A 20,241-nucleotide genomic window follows, 5' to 3' on the forward strand; every position below is an offset into this window, starting at 1 on the left:
AGGTGCTTACACTGGGTGTATTCACAGATCATCCCTACACTTAGCTTTCCTGAATACAGAAGGCTCTAATCCCCAGTACAACTGAGGAAGGAAAACATTCCAGCAAACCTGAGCTTGTGACTGACCTGCGGCCTTTCTGCTCCAGATACTCCTCTTTTTTCAACATCCTATCAAGTGAAAGTATTCACAACAAACCCCAGAATTTCAGAGTTGGGGGGCTCCTTTCAGTTCAAGCCTGGGTTCTACCTTCTCTGAATCTTCCATGTCCAGAGAGCCTCCTGATCAAAGCCAGGCCCTCTAAATTACAGGAGATCCAAGATGCCAACCTATCCTTGCCAACCTTGTGTCCTTCAAATGGGACAATTCATGGAACCTGGTCAGGAGCCAAGTCAAGAAAATAGAATCTGTTGTGTCATCTCCTCCTGCCACAGCTGCCAAGCTAGGACTTGCCCAATTGACCAACTTCTGGTGTCCTACAAAAATCACCTCTCACCATCCTCGTCAATAAACTTGCCTTGCTTCCCAGAGAGGCCACTCTCTTCCCAAACCCAGTTCATGACCTGAATCTACTCTTGTGATGTAACTTGCCATTACTTTCCCTTTGGGTTCCTAATATTAATAAAGATGATAATCATGCTAATATAGAGTGCTTATTGTATCTAAGCAATGTATTAACTCATTAGTTCTCACACAGCCCTCTGAGGTAAATACTCTCATTATCCACATTTCACAGACAGGGAACAAAAGCTTGAAGAGATTAATTAATTTGCTCAAGGTCACACAGCTAAGAATCAACAAAAACAAGAAAATTAATCAAAGTAGCCTGGCCCTAAATTTCATGTGACACCACTTTTCATTCTACTTTATCTCTTTTATACCTTTATTTATTCTTATGTGGTGCTGAGGATCAAATCCAGGGCCTTGCACGTGTTGGGTGAGGGGTCTACTGCTGAGCCACAACCCAGCCCCATTCTACTCTATTTTTTATCTCACACAAATCTTTAAAAAGCAAAAAACTGTTTCTTATCTGTTTCTAGGCAATTTCTCTTCCATTCTCATTCTGGGAACGTCTGGTCTCAAGTTTCTTTCCACTATCCCAAATATTTCCTGATAATGAAGATTATTCAAACAAAAGGTTTTTCTTCTGAATGTGAGCTTCCATGACCCTCTTCTTACTTAGGTCATTTCTACTCTTTTTCTCCATTCTGATGTATCTCTTTAAAACATGCCTGTGAATTGTGTATTACTGCTTCCTGGGCTGCCAGCTTCAGCAAATTCATTAATCTTTGAGATTCCTGAAGGAATCTTTTCTGAAGGACTAGGATTGTGGGATAATTTCCCAGCAATCAGTGGTAAAGTAATTTGAATTTGTAACTCTCAGTATTTCTGTCTTTAAGAACTTATTTAATCTCTTCTCCTTTAATGTTTTAGAGAATATACTAAGTCATAATAGAAGGAGAGGGAGATGAGATTCCATGTGATTGCAAGGTAGCCAGTGTCTTTTCCTTTTAGATTTCAAGCTTGAAGCTTTTGCCCTTTCTATCTTGTCTTCTCAGTAAGTTTTGAGATATTTTCATTTTTACCCAGGAGTGTCTTTGAGATATATTCATTTTTACCCAGGAGTGTTTTGTTTACTACAAATAAATGTATTGAAAAAAGAAGAAAACATCATTTTACACTTCATGTCATTTTTTTAAATGAAAATCATTCAATTCATCCCTTACATGCAAAATAAGTCAAGAAGAGATAGATAAGTATTTAATGCTTTCTCTCACATGTGGAGACTTAAAAATAAAAATTTAAAAATTCATTTAAAAAAAAAAAAGATAATATGAAGGTAGAAGAGAGACAATTAGGGACAAGGAAGGGAGTTGGCGAGGCATGGGGAGGAGGATGAGAGTGGGAGCAAGGAAGGTGGACACCATCATTGCAAAACATATGCATGTGTGGAAATGTTACAATAAAGCCCATCTATCTGTACAATTAACATATGTTCATTATAATAATTTAAAAATCCCTCATCCAATCTTTCTAGTTCTAAGACATTAAAATTAATGTAAATTAAATACTGTATTGGTATTTCAATCACTGGCATATTTATTTTGGATTACATTTATGACAAAAATAATGCTTTTAAATTTATTTCCATAGGTTTCATAGTGCTTGTGAGTCTTTGGTATAATTAGGCACATTGAATTGGACTTGATAGTAAGTTATGGTGATAGAAGTTAATAGTTGTTGCTGGACTTTTCTGATAATTTTTAAAAATTTTCCTCTGTGTCTGATGCCAAACCATTGGCCAGGAAAACTACCCCTTATTTTATATTTTTTTCTGCCTATGAAATCTTTGTAGTGACTCACTTGATTATGTGATTTGCAGGTGGCAATTATATGGTAAAATGATCCATGGGCTACTATTCTCTTACTGAGTGGTCTTGGGCAACAATATTTGCCTAGTGGTCTTAGGCTGTGCAATATTTGCCTAGTTTTGGTGTGTGGGGAGTGAAAGTGGAGGCCTGTATTTGGAAAAAGCATTGTACACAGTTACATCAAAACTACACTTTATATTCTGCAGAATTATTCTCAACCAGTAGCTTTCCAGAGTGGAAGAGAGACAATTTAAGGACTGGAGAATGATTTACATCACTAAAATGCTTCCAAATATGTAACATGCTTTACTATCTGAAGAAAAATGCTTCCACATAGGTTAGATGTTTCCTTCTACTTTCAAAACAATTCTTGAATTTCAAGTGTGCAATTCCAGTATAGAATGGACAGCAGTTATGCTCAATTTAGGTGCAGTTGCCACAGGACCAACTTGGAATAATTAGGAAGGGAGCTGATTTCAAATGAATAAAGATATGAATTACAGAATATTTTCTTGGAATTAAAAGATGCAATATGTACATCTTGCCCTGCTAGAAGTCCAATTGTCATGAATAGATAGGGGTCCTGCCTTGGCACACCAATGTCCCAGCCTGAGACCTTTCAGGATGTGTTTAATGAATTCTCTAAAATAATCCTCAAGAAACACTGTGTACACCACAGACTGGCCTAACAAATCTCTCCTATAGCTGGCATAGCCTTTGAATCAACCACCAGGATCTGCACCTTCAAATTGGTCCAGCCCAAAATGATAGTATTTGGTGTATGATAATACACTGAGTAATAATGGCTGGTATTAAAATTGGATGGCATAATAATGGATGGTATTTAAATTACAGGGATTAAAAACAAAGCCCAATGTAAGAATGGCAAGATTAATTTTTAAAGTCCCGTTAGTCTTTTCCTGAAGAAGTCATCTTCTGTTAAGTACATAGAATAAATTTGCCAAGAGGTAATAAATGGGACATCAAATTAAAAAGTTTCTGCACAGCAAAGGAAAAAAATTAGGAATACGAAGAGGGGACCTACAAAATGGAAGAAAATATTTGCTCTCTACTCTTCTTATAGAGGGTTAATATCTAGAATAAAGAGCTCAAGAAACTTTACAACAAAAAAAATCAAATAACCCCAATTAAAATTGGGCAAAGGAATTAAACAGACACTTCTCAGAAGAAGAAATACAACTGGTGAAGAAATACATGAGAAAATGTTCAACATTATTAGCAATTAGGGAAATGAAAATCAAAACTACTCTGGGATTTCATCTCACACCAGTCAGAATGGCAGCCATCAAGAATACAAATAATAATAACTGGGTGTGGTGGTAGATACCTGTAATCCCAGCAATCTGGTAGGCTGAGACAGGAGTTCAAAGCCAGCCTCAGCAATTTAGCAAAGCCCTAAGCAACTCAGCGAGTCCCTGTCTCTAAATAAAATATTAAAACCAGCTAGGGATATGGCCCAGAGGTTGAGCACCCCTGGGTTCAATCCTCAGTACCGATAATAATAATAATAATAATAATAATAATAATAATAAATGCTGGAGAGAAAAATAAATAGAAAGAAAAAGAAATACTTTTACACTCTTGGTGGGACTTTAAATTACTGTAACCACTGTGGAAATCAGTATGGAGTTTCCTCGAAAGACTAGGCATGGAACCACCATATGACCCAGCTTTACCACTCCTTAGTATTTATTCTTAAGAATTAGTCGTATTACTATAGTGATTCATGCATACCCATGTTTATAGCAGCACAATTCTCAATAGCCAAACTATGGAACCATCCTAGGAGTCTATCAATGGATGATTGAATAAGCAAAATATGGTATAGACACATAACGAAATTTTATTCAGTCATAAAGAAAAAAGAAATCATGTCTTTGCAGGAAAATGGATAGAACTAGAGACCGTCATATTAAGAGATGGTCAAGTGTTATATGTTTTCTCTCATATGTGGAAGGTCGGAGAGGAAAAAGGAAAAGAAAGGTGGTGGTAGATCTCCTAAAAACCAAAGGGAGATCATAGAGGAAAATACCAAGGAGTAGGAAATGGGGAGGGAAGGGGAAAGTGCTGGGGAATTATATTGGCCAAATTATATTATTGTATTGTGTGCACGTAAGAATATATAAAACAACCAAGTCCACCATTATGTACAACTATAATGCACCAATAAAAAATGTGGAAAACGTTTTTAAAAAAGAAAAATTTAAAAAGAATAAATTTGCCAGATCCTCAATGGCCCATGACATCAACTAAGAACCTATTGGTTATACACATTAAGATTATTTCTTGGGGCTGGGGATGTGGCTCAAGCGGTAGCGCGCTCGCCTGGCATGCGTGCGGCCGGGTTCGATCCTCAGCACCACATACAAACAAAGATGTTGTGTCCGCAGATAACTAAAAATTAATATTAAAAATTCTCCCTCTCTCACTCTCTCTTTAAAAAAAAAGATCATTTCTTTGTCCCCATCGTTTATTATTCCCAAAGTAGCTAAAATCCCCTTAAAAGTGAATTCCCACCATCAGCAGCAGCACATTGCCAGGACAGTGCCTCAAGATGCAATTAAAGCAAGCCTACATCAGGTGAACACCAGGAACGATCAATAGATGTGGGCAAGCCCCTGAAAATGGACAATTACCACCATGCCCTCTTTTGCAACAGGGCTACATAAAAGGAAAGTGCAGGGGTATTTTAAATGGCCTCGGCTCCCATTAGATTATCTACCTAAATTTACATGTTTCTGCATGATGCATATCCATATCTGCAAAGCACACTTGAAAGAAAACTAAAGATGTCAACTTCTATTGACATTAAACAGTGGGAAATTTTATGTAGGCTTTCAGAACTTTCTATGCAATCCAGTTTTTTTTTTTCTTCATAGAATCTATGTACAGGGTATTTCCTTCCATTTATTGTGTTTTATGATCCTCCACGTTTGTGAGAGAAAAAGGAAGTCAGTGGGGTACTTTTTTCTCTCTTTCAGACCAAAAGACAGGTTTGGGTATTTTTCCTTCCTCAAATAATTGTATAAAATATATATTTTTTTAAATCCAAACTCTCAGTTGGTGATATTTTTGCTCTTCTGAAGCCCATCCTTTTCTGTTTTATCCTGTTCCTTCATGTTCTGGGGTGTTCCTGGGATATCAATCTCAACTCATAATTATTTGTCTGCCATTTAGCCACAAGGTGTAAATTTGCGAACTGAAAAGGTGTTCTCTGACAGTTCATCTCAATGTATGTCCAAAGGCTGAGCTCACTGCACTGGAAAATTTCCCCAGAGGATTATTCTGTAGAATGGGGGCCATTTGGTGAGCTGTCTGATGTATATGGAGAGAAAATAAAAGGACCTGCCAGAAAGAAGCAGGCTCATATGGCCCCTTTCAGAGCCAAGAGAGAAATCAAAGGATAATTTCCTGTCCACTTTAGTTACCAAGCATGATTTTGGGAACCAGGTCCTAGAGATATTTTCTTATTGGTGTTTTTAAAGATATCACCTAAACAGAGTCCCAAATCAGGGAATTTGGGCAAACTTAGTGATGCCCACAGGCTGTACTCAGAGATTACCACCAACTCAGAATCTTTTGTCTGTAGCTAAGACCCACAAGTTCTTCAAGGATCTATAAAAGTATTTGGAACCAGAAGAAAAAAAAAAAATATATATATATATATATATATATATATATATATATATATATATAGAGAGAGAGAGAGAGAGAGAGAGAGAGTAGTGTTCCAAAGTCCAAAACCACATATCTATAAAAATCAATATTATTAAATATTTAATTGAATGTCTACAAAATACCTAATATTGACTTCATTATCTAATTTACTTTTCTTAAAAATTACATGTGAATTCAAATCTGCATTCAATTTTCTCACTTTCCAAGATTTTGAACACACTAATCATAAAAAAATTACATGTGGCCAATAATTTGAAATTCAAAATGTTAAGAACCCTCTTCATTTTTTACACAGGAATGTCTATTTCAGGGGGTATATGGAAGCATTTAGTGTTCTTTATTTGATGCATGTGGTAAAACCTAAAAAAACAAGAGTCTACAGCTCATGAAGGTTCTAAAACAGTTCTGCACCGATCACCTCTTCTTTGTGTGTATGATTATTCCTGCAGATGCATATCTGCTCAGATTCTAATAGGGAGGACCAGAAGGCAAGGTGGGGTGAGGGAGGTTCTGCTTTGCTGTTGCTATAAGCACCCATAATTGAGGTGAAGTGACAGGGCAGGGGTCTAAGTCACCTGTGTATCACTGGAGAAATCACAGGATGGTGCCCAGTTCTGCTTAAGACCAGGAGTTCACAGAGATGGAGAAGCTCAGCAATCAGCTGGGTCATGTGGGAATTCTAGTGTCTCCTTGTCTAAACTGCGTTCTTTCTAATAGGTGATCAGAGCCTCATGTGCCCTTGTGTTCTAGCCAACGTTTCCCAACTAAACAGAGCTCCATTTTAGAATAGAAAATTGTAAGTAGAAAGAACACGAGAAAAAATGGATTATCTAACTTCCATGTATAGTTGATCCTGGTCTTTAATTCAGCAATGTAACTTCTTCAGGTCTTGTTTTATTAATGATATATGGGATAATGAATACTGACTCCCTCCAAAGATGGAAAGTGACCCTTCCATGTAATCCCATTCCCTCTAACAATAACCACTAACAATATTTTTTGCAGATTTTTTCCTTTACATATAATAAAGTATTAATAATTTATCCTATGATGTGATATAGTAATGAATAAGGTTTTTAAAATAAGTTTTCATTTAACAATATTTCTTAGATATTACCCATTTCCGTACCTGCAAATTCACCTCATTCACTTTGATGATCACATGGTATTCCACTACATGTCTGGGCTGTGATTTACTTAAGTGGCCTTTATTGCTGGACATTTGAGTTGGCCATTCAACTTTGACCTGTCAAGAGAATGGATGACTGTACCTGAATATGCCACTGTATATCATCTACAAATATAAACGCTTTGCCCCTGTTTTGTCTTAATTCATCCCAAGAGCAGCAAAAAAGCAAATCTTTATAATGACACTTATTATTAAATGTAAATCCTATATGTAATTTGTCTTTTATTTATTTATTTGTCTTTTGTTTTTGCCTTTTCCTCTTATGCAGTCATCTACAGCCAGGGACAAGGATGAACCAGCTCTACCGGTAGGGACCAGTGGCCCTGTCTGCCTGTCCTGTGCCTGTGGAGAGCATCGGGCTGGGGTGGGAGGAAATCAAACTGTATGGTCAGCAAATCATCCTCTCCCTTGGAATACATATATGGTTTAATCCACTGGGTCAAGTGTATACTCTGTCCTACAATGAGTAACAACTAAATTGTGACATTTGCTGACAATTATTTTTGGTCCTAGGTTTCGAAAGTTTGAATTCTCTCTACCATTGGGCATGAACTTTTTCATGAAAAAGTTGAAAGAGAAATTTCCAAACTACATTCCAAGGGATGTTGAGTTGATATTTGGTGGGGGACAGAGTGGAATCTAATGCTTGATAAGTGTCTTGTGTGTCGCATGCACATACTTTTTAATCTAAAATTTCTTTTGATCCCATCAAAAGAAATGCTGCATGAAACTTATGTATTCAATATATACATAATGCCTGAAATAAGTTCTTCTGTAGATAGGATTCTATTCTATTGATGGATGCCCACAGCAAAGTTCTTCCAGTTTCCCAGAATAAGGACCACAGTAACAATAGTTATGAGAGATAATTAGCAACAGACACAATTTCCAGTTCCTGTCCAATTAACTTATCCTACTTTGTATTGTGCATCGTGGCAAGGAGAGAACCTCTGAGTCCTTGTGTTTAGATATCAGTGGTTACATTTCAACTTTATTCAAGTCTCCTAACCTTAATACATGTTAAGATATATACTGAGGTATATATATTAATATTATGAACCCTAATCATCTGAACCCTCTATAACTTAATAGTTAACCAACACATTTAAAAGTGTTACAGATTTTCAAAGCTAAAATGACCAGTAATGAAAATATTTATGCCCCTCTCCTTCCTCCCTTAATGCTCAAAGCAAAGACATAAGATATTCATTGAGAGCCCAGAGGATTCTAGATCCAGTCCCAGGCTACAGGCACAAACCTCAATATCTTCCATTGAGGAGTTTATGATCTCTTTCACCATTTAGGCACCTCTGATTCTTCTCTGAACCCTGTTGAGTTGGAAATATAATTTTAATAGAAAAGCAATTATAATAAATCTGATGTCTACATGTACCTCTCATTGAGATTTTATCCATATTTCAAGCTCACTACAGGTTTCATATTTACCACCAAATGTTTGGACCCATGATCATTAATAAATATTTAACAAAATAAGGGACATGTTGGCAACAGTTTGGAAACACTACCAAAGTTAACCAGATCTCATTAATGGAAGACTTAGTGGTCTAATGTGTGTCTTGAATCTCTAAAGATGAGCTGGTTTAGCATTTTCAAAATATAGTTAATTATGGTGTCTCTTATGAAACTTTTCTTAGAAAGTCCCCTTGAAGGTTTGGAGTATAGTCAAATATTTTGGAAAACCCTAAAATGTGGAAGGTTGGAAGGCTGTATTGAAAATAATATTTTATTTTTATTTGACTCCAGAAAAATTCCATATCAAGCTTTTGGACCAAAATTTCAATAAAAAGTTAATTCATTTATATTATAATACCTCCTTCCCCCTTAAATCTGTCTATCTATAAAGCTTAGCTGCCTCTGAGCATCTTCTCCTGTGATAAGCAGCACAAAATCCATCAAGAGGAAGAAAGTAGTTTCTCTTCAAGAAAAAAATCTGTCAAAATATAGTGAATTTGTGGTGAGATTTTTTTAGTCTATTTGCCTTTGTAGATAAAAGAAAAAGAGTGTGCTGGTAAACTCATCTCTAGAAGCTCATTCGTCCTCTCACATCTCAGATCCATTATTTGGGCAAAGAATCACAATTAGTATGAGTTTGTGTAAAGAAAGAACCCTCTCTCCTCCTTGGAAGCCAGGAGGATTCTCCAGGGATCCAGTGTAGAAGGCCTTGTCTCTTCAGCTTTCACTAACACAAAGCATAGTGCTTTCTGAATTAGAGCTGTGGTCCCCAGGGTTGAGACAAGGTCTCCCCAGAGACATGCAAGCTGATCGTTTGGGGATCAAGGATAAAGATATTAGCATCGTCTTCATATACTTTCTGTATCATTCTTCTTAGTTTAAAAATAAAACATTGTATATGCTCATAATTTAGTGTGTTTATCTATATAGATAGGGATATTAATGTGAACATTGATATCAATATAGACTTATTATATAACTATAGTTTATTAATATGGATATTGATGTTGATATACACTCAAGAATTTTACCAATGGCATGCACCAATCCAAAATTTTAGAGACAACCCACTTCTTTAGTACCAGAAAAAACAGACTTGAAACCCACACCTCTGTCTCTCATTTGTTGTCTGTGTGACTTGGACATTCATTGCACTTCTCTAAGAATGTTTCCTCCTCTATTTAGGACCAAGACTAATAGGATCTACTTCATGGGGCTAACTTTGAGAATGAGATAAGCAAATGATGTGTTGCATGTAGCACGTTGCTTTGCATTAACTAAGCTCTAAAACAACTGGAAGCAATTAAGTCTTTTAATAGGAGAGGTTAGAAATGTGCTCTCAAAATCTTTGGTTGTATGACATATGAGCATGTAATAGAAATGGGTGTCCACCAGGCCAGGTGAGGGTCTTATCTATAATGCACTTCTGAGAACTAACAGTATCTTTGGTTTCTCTGCTCAGGCTAAGCCGCGCCTACAGCGAGGTGGAAGTTCTGCTTCCCTCCACAACAGTCTCATGAGGAATAGCATCTTCCAGCTCATGATACACACCCTGGACCCTCTGGCAGAAGGTAAACATCAGGCTTTGGTGTGGGAGCTTGTGGTCGGGGAAAGAGGATATCAAAGGATTTTCTTCACAAAACATATTGACGCCTGTCAAACTCCTCTTGGTTAGCATCTACCAGAGGAAGCCCTGCCCTTTGATGTGCTTTATGTGCCACAACTCAGTTCATGGTGGGTGGCTTTGTACCAGGAGGAGGATGTAAGTTCCATGTGCTGTTTCTGTCTTTTAATACCTCCAGGATGAATACAGTTTATTATGAGGCAGAGGACACAAAGGTTTCCCTCCCATCCAGCTACAGTAGCAGTTTTCCTTTATCATCCTAAGTTTCAAAACAGAATTGTTCATGCAGAGAAGTTGTGTGCCTTAAAAAGGAGAGAGAAAAAGAACTCCAGGATTTAGGAGGGCCACGAGTAATTTGAAGAGTTATGTTCACAGCAGAATATTGATATTGTACTGATTTTTTTTTTTTTGGCAGTTGAAGGTGGGGTGGGGAGAGAGTAAGCATCTAAACATCCAAAGATCTTTAAGGTAACTGATAAGGAACAGTCATTGGAGACCCAAAAAGCCTGGGTCACCTCCCAGGGTAATTGTAAATACCATCACAAAAAATCCAGTGTGGATTTTCACAGGTTTGCTTGGTGCAATGAAGCCAAACACATCATGTTTCTTCAGTTGCATTTCAGTTTCCTAAACAATTCATTTTTCCACTAGATAAATATCTGATGTGTCAAATAAATATCAGAGTTTTGCCAGTAGCAAGAAGTTCTGATATAACCAAGTCTGTTCTGCTTCTCCCCGAACCTTGCAATGAGGCATAATGTTACACAGGCACTAATAGGGATCCTGGGAAAAAATATGGCCTGAGAAACAGGTATGTGTACAGAACACACCGGCTCCAGTTGCCAGTCCTACCACATTCATCAGAGATCTCAAACAGTATCAAGCTTTGCTAAGTAATTTCAAGGTCACAGGCAACCAAGAGTCTCACATGATGTTAAGAAAATTCTGGAACTCCAAAAAACAATTCCCTGGTCCTACCTTTTCTCAGTGGACACACACCTATCCCCCAGAATAGGTCCACAAGGTCACCTCCCTCTGCAGAGCATGGAGCATTTCTGTTATGAAGCCTCTCCCTGTTACACCCCAAAGTGTTATGCAGCTGATGAGGAGTCCCCCAGTACACCCTGCTGCATAGATTTCATTACTGTTTGCAAGTGATACTCCTTCCTTGGAGCATCCTAAATACCATTACTCTATTAACCCAGAGATCTATTAACCCAGAGGTCTATTAACCCAGACGGGGGCTTTAGACCTGCTCACTAGCCTTCTTCTTTCTCTTGAGTACAATCACAGAGGAAAGAGTAAAGGAATTGCAGACCAACTTCCATAAAGCAGTCTTTGCATGACTTTGGGCTAGGCAGGATCCCTCTAGAACCTTGCTTCTTCATCTGCAGCAATATTTCTCATTGTCGGGCACTTTACAGTTGATAAAGCATTTTCATACTTGTAAACTTGTGCTTCACAATCACGCTGCCTAGCTAACATTATTCTCCTTTCATGAAATATTGGACCTCCACCCACCCCCGCACAGGCTCAAGTTTTTCTCCTGCGCTCCCTGTGCCTGCACTTTCTTCCAAGCCATCCTCACCGCTTCCCCCAGAGGCTACCTAGCAGGTCTTCACTTCTTCTATTGCCTCCATCTACACCCAGTTTCCACACAGCAGCCCAAGTCATCTTAAAAAGTAAATTGGATTATGTCCACTCCAGTTTATAATCTTCAGCGGTTATCAGGGCTCTTAGGAAAATTATGAAACCCCAGCCACGGTCTACATGATCTGCCTTTTGTTCCAAACTCAGTTGGGCCCACTTTGTTTTAACCACAAGGGGCTTGCCGTCTTCAGACAGACGCCTCTTCTAGGCCTCAGGATCTTTACAGTAATCTGTTCCCACCACCAGGGCACTTTTCCCTCCCTCCACCCCCTCCCATTTCCTCCAGCTGTACTTCTTCCATTATTCCTGATCATCCAGTATAAATCAAGGCCCCAACCCTCTCCTCTCAGTGCACTCTTTAGTTTACCTTATCGAACACTTTAGAATTGTGTGGTTATGTCTTTTGTTGCCTGGCTGCCAGGATACAGTAAGTTTGCTGAGAGCCGGGGCTCCATATTATTCACCAGTTGTCACCAGATCCTAGCAGAGTGGTAGTAGCTGCTAAGGCTACAAACCTAGCCAAAGTCATGACATTGAACTGATAGCCACATGCTTCTGAAGCCTGTAAAGCCATACCTTAAAACTGTAGGTGAATTATTTCCTGGTTATTTTGAGCTACCATCTTCTCTACCCCCATTTTCTTCTACCCCCATTGTTGAGAGAAGAGAGGAATCATTTTATCTGCCCCCAACTCAATCAAGAGCAAGTGACTGTTTATTTGGGGCAAGGCAGTGTTATGTAGTAATTAAGAGGAAAGACTCAAGTCCACACTCTGGATTCATATCCCAGTTTTGCATTTACTAGTTGCATGACCTTGAACAAGTTACTTCACCTCTCTATACCTCAGCTTCCTCATCTGTAAAACCAGGATGATACATATCAATATCTGCACTGTAGGGTTACTATAAGGATTATAGGAGTGAATATGTACACAGCTTTTAACATGTTGCCTAGCATACCATAAGTACGATAAACAGGCTTGGAATTATTTTACTTCATTATTTTGAAAAGTGATATTTTTTTAAATTTTGTAATATTCAAAAATTATAGTGAAAAAAATGCCTTCCTCCTCCATCAACACCCAACCCCAATTTTCTCCGTTTCTCAATTATCTCCTGAAGAAACTACTGTTATATCAATTGTTATCAATTTCTTGGGACTCTTTCCAGAGATATGCTATCATATATAACTCTGTGTGTGTGTGTGTGTGTGTGTGTGTGTGTGTGTGTGTGTGTGTCCTTGCCCACAGGTACCGGCCATCTATATTTCTCTTTTTGTTTAGAGGAATTCAGTTTGTGATAGGGCTTGTTTGTATTCTTCCTGTGTAGAGGGGAGGTTATGTTTTGTTTCTGTGAGATAAGAGGAAGTGAATCTGGGTTGTCTCGAAGTAGGGCCCTCAGTTATTTTCCAAAACACCTGGTCCTTGTGGAGCTATGCTGCAATTAAGCTGTTTATTCCTGCCGTGGTGAGCTGTGCCTCCAGAATCTGAGCTCCTATTTTCAAGGTGAACCCTCTCCCTGAAAGACATGGAGGGCTCCAGTCGTGAGAGTCTGAGAGATGCTGAGAGCTCTAATCAGTTCTGGACCTGAGTGATTAGAAAATATGGAAAGCACTTGAGTGCTTTAAAATTGCTCCATAGCACACAGCCAAGAAAACAGATTGCTCTGGTATTTTTCCCCCAAAATTCACAATCATTTTCCATTCCAAGAACAGCCAAAAAAACATTAACCCACAGCTCTCAGAAATAGTCATCTCTCTTTTAGTTTGCATCAAACCACTTGAATTCACACATCCTTGTGCCAAAATGCTACCTTTGAGTACCATAGAGCTTACAGGTTACAGCACCATGTTGACTCCAGGAACATTACAGTAGCTTCCCTACTGTGCCCAAAGACAGTCCACTGATGTTTCTGACATTCCTCTGAGTAATGCGTAGGCACCACTGGTATCAGCGAGCATTCACAAAGGGACATATTCAACTGCATTTGAAAACATCATCTAGGACAGATGGCCTAGGAAAACACATTTCCCTTTGTCTCATCTCTGCAACTCAGGTATTTTTTGTCTTCTAAAATTCAGTGATTGAGTCCTTGCTAAAAGCTTTCATTAATGGTTGTTGGTTTAGCCTCTGAGTCCGAGGCCCAAGATCCAGCAGTGTTTGTGTTTCACTCATTTATTGAAATGTCACAAAGCACCCAACATTCAGTGGCTTAAAACCACTACCACGTTATTATTGCTCATGATTTTGTGCATCAGAAATTTGGACAGGGATCAGGTGGGTGATTTTCCTGTTCTATGTGGTATTGGTGGAGGTCATTTGGTGGTATCCGGCTGGTGGATAGGTAGGTTAGAAGGTCCAAGAATGTCTCACTCACATGCCTGGCACCTTTAAAAGTATAACTGGAAGGCTGGGTTTAGCTGGGTACCCACATAGCCAGACTTCTTACTTGGGCTAAGTGTTCCAAGAACAAATCTTCCTGGAGGCCTAGGCAACAGGTACAAGGTTTGCATGACCCAGCCTGGGAAGTCCCAGAACATCACTTCTACTACATTCCATCAGTCAAGCAGTCACTAAGGCCAGCCTAGACCCAAGGAAAGATTTGCATCTCTACCCCCTCAATGGGAGGAATACAAAGAATTTGAAGCCACTTTAATTCAACCCAGACTTTTTCGGGGATCCACACCATGGATTGTGCGTTGTTGTTTGACATGCCCTGGGCAGCCCACACTGTGTGGAAGGAATATGCCAGTCAGTCTGCCAAGCAAAGCTGAGCGGTGCCTTTTCAGGGACACAAAATTCTGAAAGGGACATTTTCATGAAAAAGAAGGAATCTGCCTACAGCTTTTAAGAATGGTTGGAATAAAGATATTGTAATAAAGATATTACTTATATTCATAAGTAATCCTTGAGGAACTAGATTTATCATTCTTTGAGATTACACCATGATTCTCTGAATTGATCTTACTAAAAAAATCACTGTCCTGTGCTGATTTTAACATTTTCTCTGAACAAACCATCATGCTTTCCTAGGTATACATCTTTATCAACCTAAAACAAAGATGCTGGATGTGGCACTCTGGGAATCAAGCAGCCTCTCCTGTCAATTTGTCTCATTTTAAAATACTAACATTTGCAGGGTGCTTACTGGCAGGCCAGGCACTCTGCTGAATGCTGCATATTAACCAACTTATCCTTAGCCCTGTCCCACTCCATCATTCACAGGAGGACACCGACATGTTCAGAGCTATGTCTTACCTCACTACTGAGGCACAGGAAGCCTGGCAGAGCTTGGCTTGAACTGATGTCTGCCTGACTCTAAGTTGTGTTGGTGCTTCTTATACTCTTGTGCCTCCTGGTACAGCCTCATGTCCAGCTCAGTGTTCCTTGCATTCTTGGTGTTGACAATGACTTAAATCCCACACACCTCAACCTATCCCTGGACCAGTTATGCATGACTCAATCCAAAAAGGTGTGGGTTCCCCACTGTAATCCCTACACAGAAAAAGGAACCCATAGCCAGTTCTACTCTGAAAGGGTTTAATGCCCTAATGATGACAACAGAGAGATTGATGTGGGGACATTTGGTCCCTCTCAGCATGTGCTCTAGAGTCAGAGTGCCTGGGTTCACGTCAGGCCTCCGTCTCTTGCCCTGAGATCTTGAGCTTTTCAGCCTCGTGGACCTTGATTTTCCACTTGTAAAACTGGATACTTATAGCAACACTGTTATAAGCATGATTGCTGTCACTCGAGCTTGTATGTCCTGGTTTCTTCATTCATAAAGGGGGAAAAGATAGTTCCACTCTCCTAAGTTTAGGATGAGGATTCAATGCATTAATACCCCAAAAGCATGTAGAGAGAACCCCGTGACTATTGGCACTTATTTTTCAGTTAAAATGATATTCTGTGTCATTTACCAGAATCCAACTGGCTTAACTTAGTAGTTTTTTAGAGCTTAATTATCCTTCTTCAACCAGAGTCCTGGAGTAAGCAGTCCAAGGCTCTGCCATCAGGGACCCGGTCGCCTTCTGCTTTTTTCATTTTTCCATCCACAGCGTGTTTCCCTTATCTTCATCCTTGTAGGTGGCAGCTAGTCCCCTCTCCACACTCCCCAGCATCCAGCATCTGTAATCTGACAGGAGGAAGGGGAAGGGGAGGACAGAGAAGTTCTGTTTTTAATCAGAAGACCATCAGGATTCCTGGAAGTAGACTTCCACTTACATCATATGACACAGAACAACACTATTTGACCACCCCAGCTTCCAAAAGAGACAGAAGCAGGCACACCGCCTCCGCACACAGAAACCAGGCTGTGCTTGGTTAGGGAGAAGGGAGGGTGGACGTTCGGAAAGCAGCCCCAGTGTCTATCGCCTTGATATTATCATAGGGAAATTTCACTCCAGTTTCTCTTGTCGCTGTTGTTACCACTCCTACTTATGAAGACGTTTGCTTCCTTTGTCAGAGAGAGTAGAAAAATCTCTCCTCTCCCCAGGTTTGAAGTAAGAGGAGAAAACATGCTGGGAATAAAGATGTTTAGGATTGGCCTTTTGCAACAAAGATAAGCATAGGAGAAAATGGTGGAACATCCCTCTCCCCAGCCTGCAAGCCCTGCTAGTGCTGTTTCACTAGCCAGGGTTCAGGGAAGGGAACACTGCACCATGTTGGTGCTCCTGAAAGCCCCTGCAACCCAGGCCCTGCTCCCTAGACTGGGAACTGGTAGCTTATGAGGCAGATGACCATCTATCCCAGAGACCTCAGAGTAAGGGGTACCACAGTCTTCTCTGGTGATCTGTCACCTTAAGAAAAAAATAGAGATAATATTTGCCTAGTGAGCTATCATGGAGCTCAAGGCTTATTTACCGACAGGGCTGAGAAAGTTTAGGACAGCAGCAGGTCCCCATGTAATTCCTCACAAGGAATTCTCTTGAGGCTCTTTTTCCTGACAAACCTTCAGAACCCTGTAATAAGATGTCTTAAAAGGACACTAGCCTCATATTACAATGCCTGCCTTATTTGCCATTAAAAAGACAGGCAAATTTCCCCACGGTAATTTCACATCATCAGAGCTAATCTCTGGGCTTCCCAGCCAACACACTGTCACCTTCCCTCAAAGCAGTTGGGGAGCTTCCCAGTTCAGCTTTCTTCCCTCTCTGAAGTGACTGTGACATTCTGATGTCATCCTTCTCCTGGCTATCATTCTGGTTCAGGCAATGGGAAGAAAGCAGGTGGCCTCAGTGACCTCAATTCTCCAATGTCTTAATTGGAAAATGAGTAGCAAATACCTATTTTCTTTACCACCTTCCATGGTCCCTAGATCATGGATTTTCATTTTTATTTATTTTTTAACAGCAGGGCCCTTTTGTTCAAAGGAACTTCCACCGGGAAGAGTGAACACTTAATTTAAATGTTTAGCACTACGAGTTTACTCATATCAGGTCCTTTTATCAGTGTGCCTAATTCAATAGCCTTCCTATAGATCAGCAATCACAAATTAAAAGAAAGAAAGAGTACACTCACAAATGTGACAAAGCCCCAAAGTACCTAGGACTTTTATGCAAAAATGATTATAAAAGAAGAGCTAAATAAATGTTAATACATTACCAAAATAGCCATAGTTCTCAAACTCTAAGCGCAATGTAATCCTAATTGAACTTCCAAAAGATATTATTTTGGAACTTCATAATTTGATGTGTAAATTGACGAAGAATAAGATGAGCAAAGACATTTTTGATAAAAAGTAAAAAAGGAAGGTATGCCCACCAGACAGCGAGTCAGCATAAATCAGCAGCTTTGGGATGTTCTGGTTGAAGCATTAGAGAAGAAGGAGGAGAGGCTAGACCAGAGGCAGCCAGGGTCGTCCCTGAAGTGGCTTGAGGGGCCTGGAGGATGTGTGGACTGCTCTTGTTGAAACATGGTGGGCAGGGGAGGGAGGAGCTCCCCAGAGTGGCAGAATCACCCATTTGAAGGTCAAGGCCTCACTCCTGAAGCAATGGAAGCACACATTTACAGGTGTGACCTCACATCATGACAAGGGGCCTGGTGGACGTCCAGAGCAAGCATGGTAGCTGGCACAGAATAAGCACTCAACACAGGTGAGCTCGGCTTGCCAGATCCTGAGGAAACCCACACAAATTCTGTGTGAACCCCAAGGAAGGGCCATGGGGGAAGTGTTCCTGGAGACAGTGCATCTTGAGAGTGGGTTCTCGAAGAAGGTGAGCAATGTAGGCAGCAGAGGAGCTGGCTGACTCAGGACGACTCAAACCTATGGATTGTTGCCCATCCCCCAAACCAGGGCTTCTTTGCCATAAGCTGGCATGTGGCTATGTGCCCACTGTGCAAACATTCGAATAGTCCCTCCTGTTGAGGGGTGCTGGGGATGTGTGTGTGTGTGTGTGTCCCCATGTGTGATTTAGATGTAGGAAGCTAGGGGCTAAGAGATGATGAAAAAAAAAAAAAAAAAAAAAACAGGGAGTACAACTGTGAGTACCTCTCAGCACCACATAGTCACCTATGTGATTCTCTCAACAATGACTGTGGGAATTCACATGCGATTGACCTCTGAGGAAACTGAGGTTCCGAGAGGTGGCATGACCAACTCACAGTTCCCAGCTGTAGGGTTTGACTTCAGAGCTAGAATGCCCCCACCCACAGAGGACTCTGATCTAGAGCCACATATGCCCATCTGCTGTACACAGAACCATATGTCTCTCTATTCTGTAAAGTCATTCTAGTTCTGTAACATATACATTTAACGTCAACATGGAGCTGACACTAAGATTAAACTTTCACTTGCATGCTGGTTTTTTTTTTTTTTTGCCTCTCACCAAACACTAGAGCTTGTTATTTCTCCCAGTTTCTATTTTACCAAAAAAAAAAAATGCTTAAAATGAGCTTTCATACATTTTCATTTGATCCCACAGAAAACCATTTCATGCCTGATTCATTCAAAATGTAGAGAAGTTGTCCCTGAAAAGCAATATTGTAACCTTTCTTTCTGTCCCAAGTTGTACATCAGTTTAAATTAGCAAGAAAGATGTTTGCGTTCAGACTCAGCCCAGTAAGTGAATAGGAAACAAGAGAGAAAATCTTCATGGGAGAAGGAAAAAAATCCAATCTACTGGCCACAGTTTAATAAGGTGACAGTAGTAGAAATCCCTGGATAGAGGAAAGCGGGCTATTAATGCCTCTCACAGAGCAAACACAAGACAGGTTAAAAAGCTCCTCTCTGTAGGGAATAGTAGTGCATTATTCCCATATTTGAACACCAAAGATGGTTAAAATTGAATCTGCCTTAGTTATAAATAAATATCATTTGGGACATAAAGAAATGTGAATAGTTTTACTGAAATAAATGCTTTTGAGCATGGGAATGAAAAAGACAATGAAGCATCCATAAAATTATGGTTTTGTGTTTGTTCTCTGGCACTTACCTTCAAAAAGTACTTTCTTCAGAAGGAAGGACTCAGTCCCCAGAGATGAAAGGCAACTGTCACAGACATCATTCAATCAGTAGGAGACCAAAGAATTAGGGCAATCCTGCAGGTAAAAAAGCACTTCATGTTACCCAAAACGACCCATTCAAAATTTAGATACATGAATATCATCTGTGATATGGAATATTCATGGTGTTTTCTTCCAGGAATATGAAAGGCATTTAAATGAAAGAGACTTAAGATCATCTACTAAATGGCAGGGCCTCACTTACTGAACTGCAGGTCAAATGATTTGCATTCAGCAAGTCACACAGCTCTTCCTAGTTGGCTTTTCTCTTCTTTTCTTTTCTTTTTAATATTTATTTTTTAATTGTAGTTGGACACAATATTTTATTTATTTTTAATGTGGTGCTGAGGATTGAACCCAGGGCCTCGCACATGCTAGATGAATGCTCTACTGCTGAGCCACAATCCCAGCCCCTTCCTAGTTGGCTTTTCCATCTGGGGTTTGCACTGAGCAATGCATCAGCTCCGGATGCAGAACACATTGTAAACACAATGTTCAAGTGGCTGTCAGGGGACCGTTTCTCTCCTGACCTCACATTATCAGGTTTACTACATCAGGGCTCTTCACTTCAGCTATTAAAAAAAAAAACTCCCCCCAACACACACACACACAGTTCTTTACAGGTTGTTTTGAACTTATTTTATACTTGTGCACACACATGCATTTGCAAATAGTCAAACAGCATTGTTGTTTATATAAAGCTGCTGTTTATAGAGGTCTACATCAGATTGCTTTGTGT

At 39.7% G+C, this 20,241-nt stretch overlaps 1 protein-coding gene and 1 long non-coding RNA gene across 3 annotated transcripts in view; one reads left to right on the forward strand and one right to left on the reverse strand.

The window, feature by feature from the left end:
• Nucleotides 1-20,241, forward strand: part of SLC24A2 (solute carrier family 24 member 2) — a 221,415-nt gene that overhangs the window by 128,158 nt on the left and 73,016 nt on the right. For both annotated transcript variants that reach the window (XM_081263418.1, XM_081263419.1), the window contains exons 3-4: nucleotides 7,526-7,564; nucleotides 10,193-10,301. In XM_081263418.1, the coding sequence (XP_081119544.1) occupies nucleotides 7,526-7,564; nucleotides 10,193-10,301 (148 nt within the window). The remainder of the gene's footprint in view (nucleotides 1-7,525; nucleotides 7,565-10,192; nucleotides 10,302-20,241) is intronic.
• On the reverse strand, nucleotides 7,197-19,510 carry LOC308631898. The gene is made up of 4 exons (XR_014018380.1): nucleotides 19,433-19,510; nucleotides 15,920-16,134; nucleotides 8,516-8,585; nucleotides 7,197-7,314 (listed from the first exon to the last, which is right to left on the reverse strand). It is a non-coding gene; the product is annotated as an uncharacterized lncRNA (long non-coding RNA).

Source organism: Spermophilus citellus (assembly GCF_964194105.1).
Source record: "Spermophilus citellus genome assembly, chromosome: 2".
Taxonomy (NCBI): domain Eukaryota; kingdom Metazoa; phylum Chordata; class Mammalia; order Rodentia; family Sciuridae; genus Spermophilus; species Spermophilus citellus.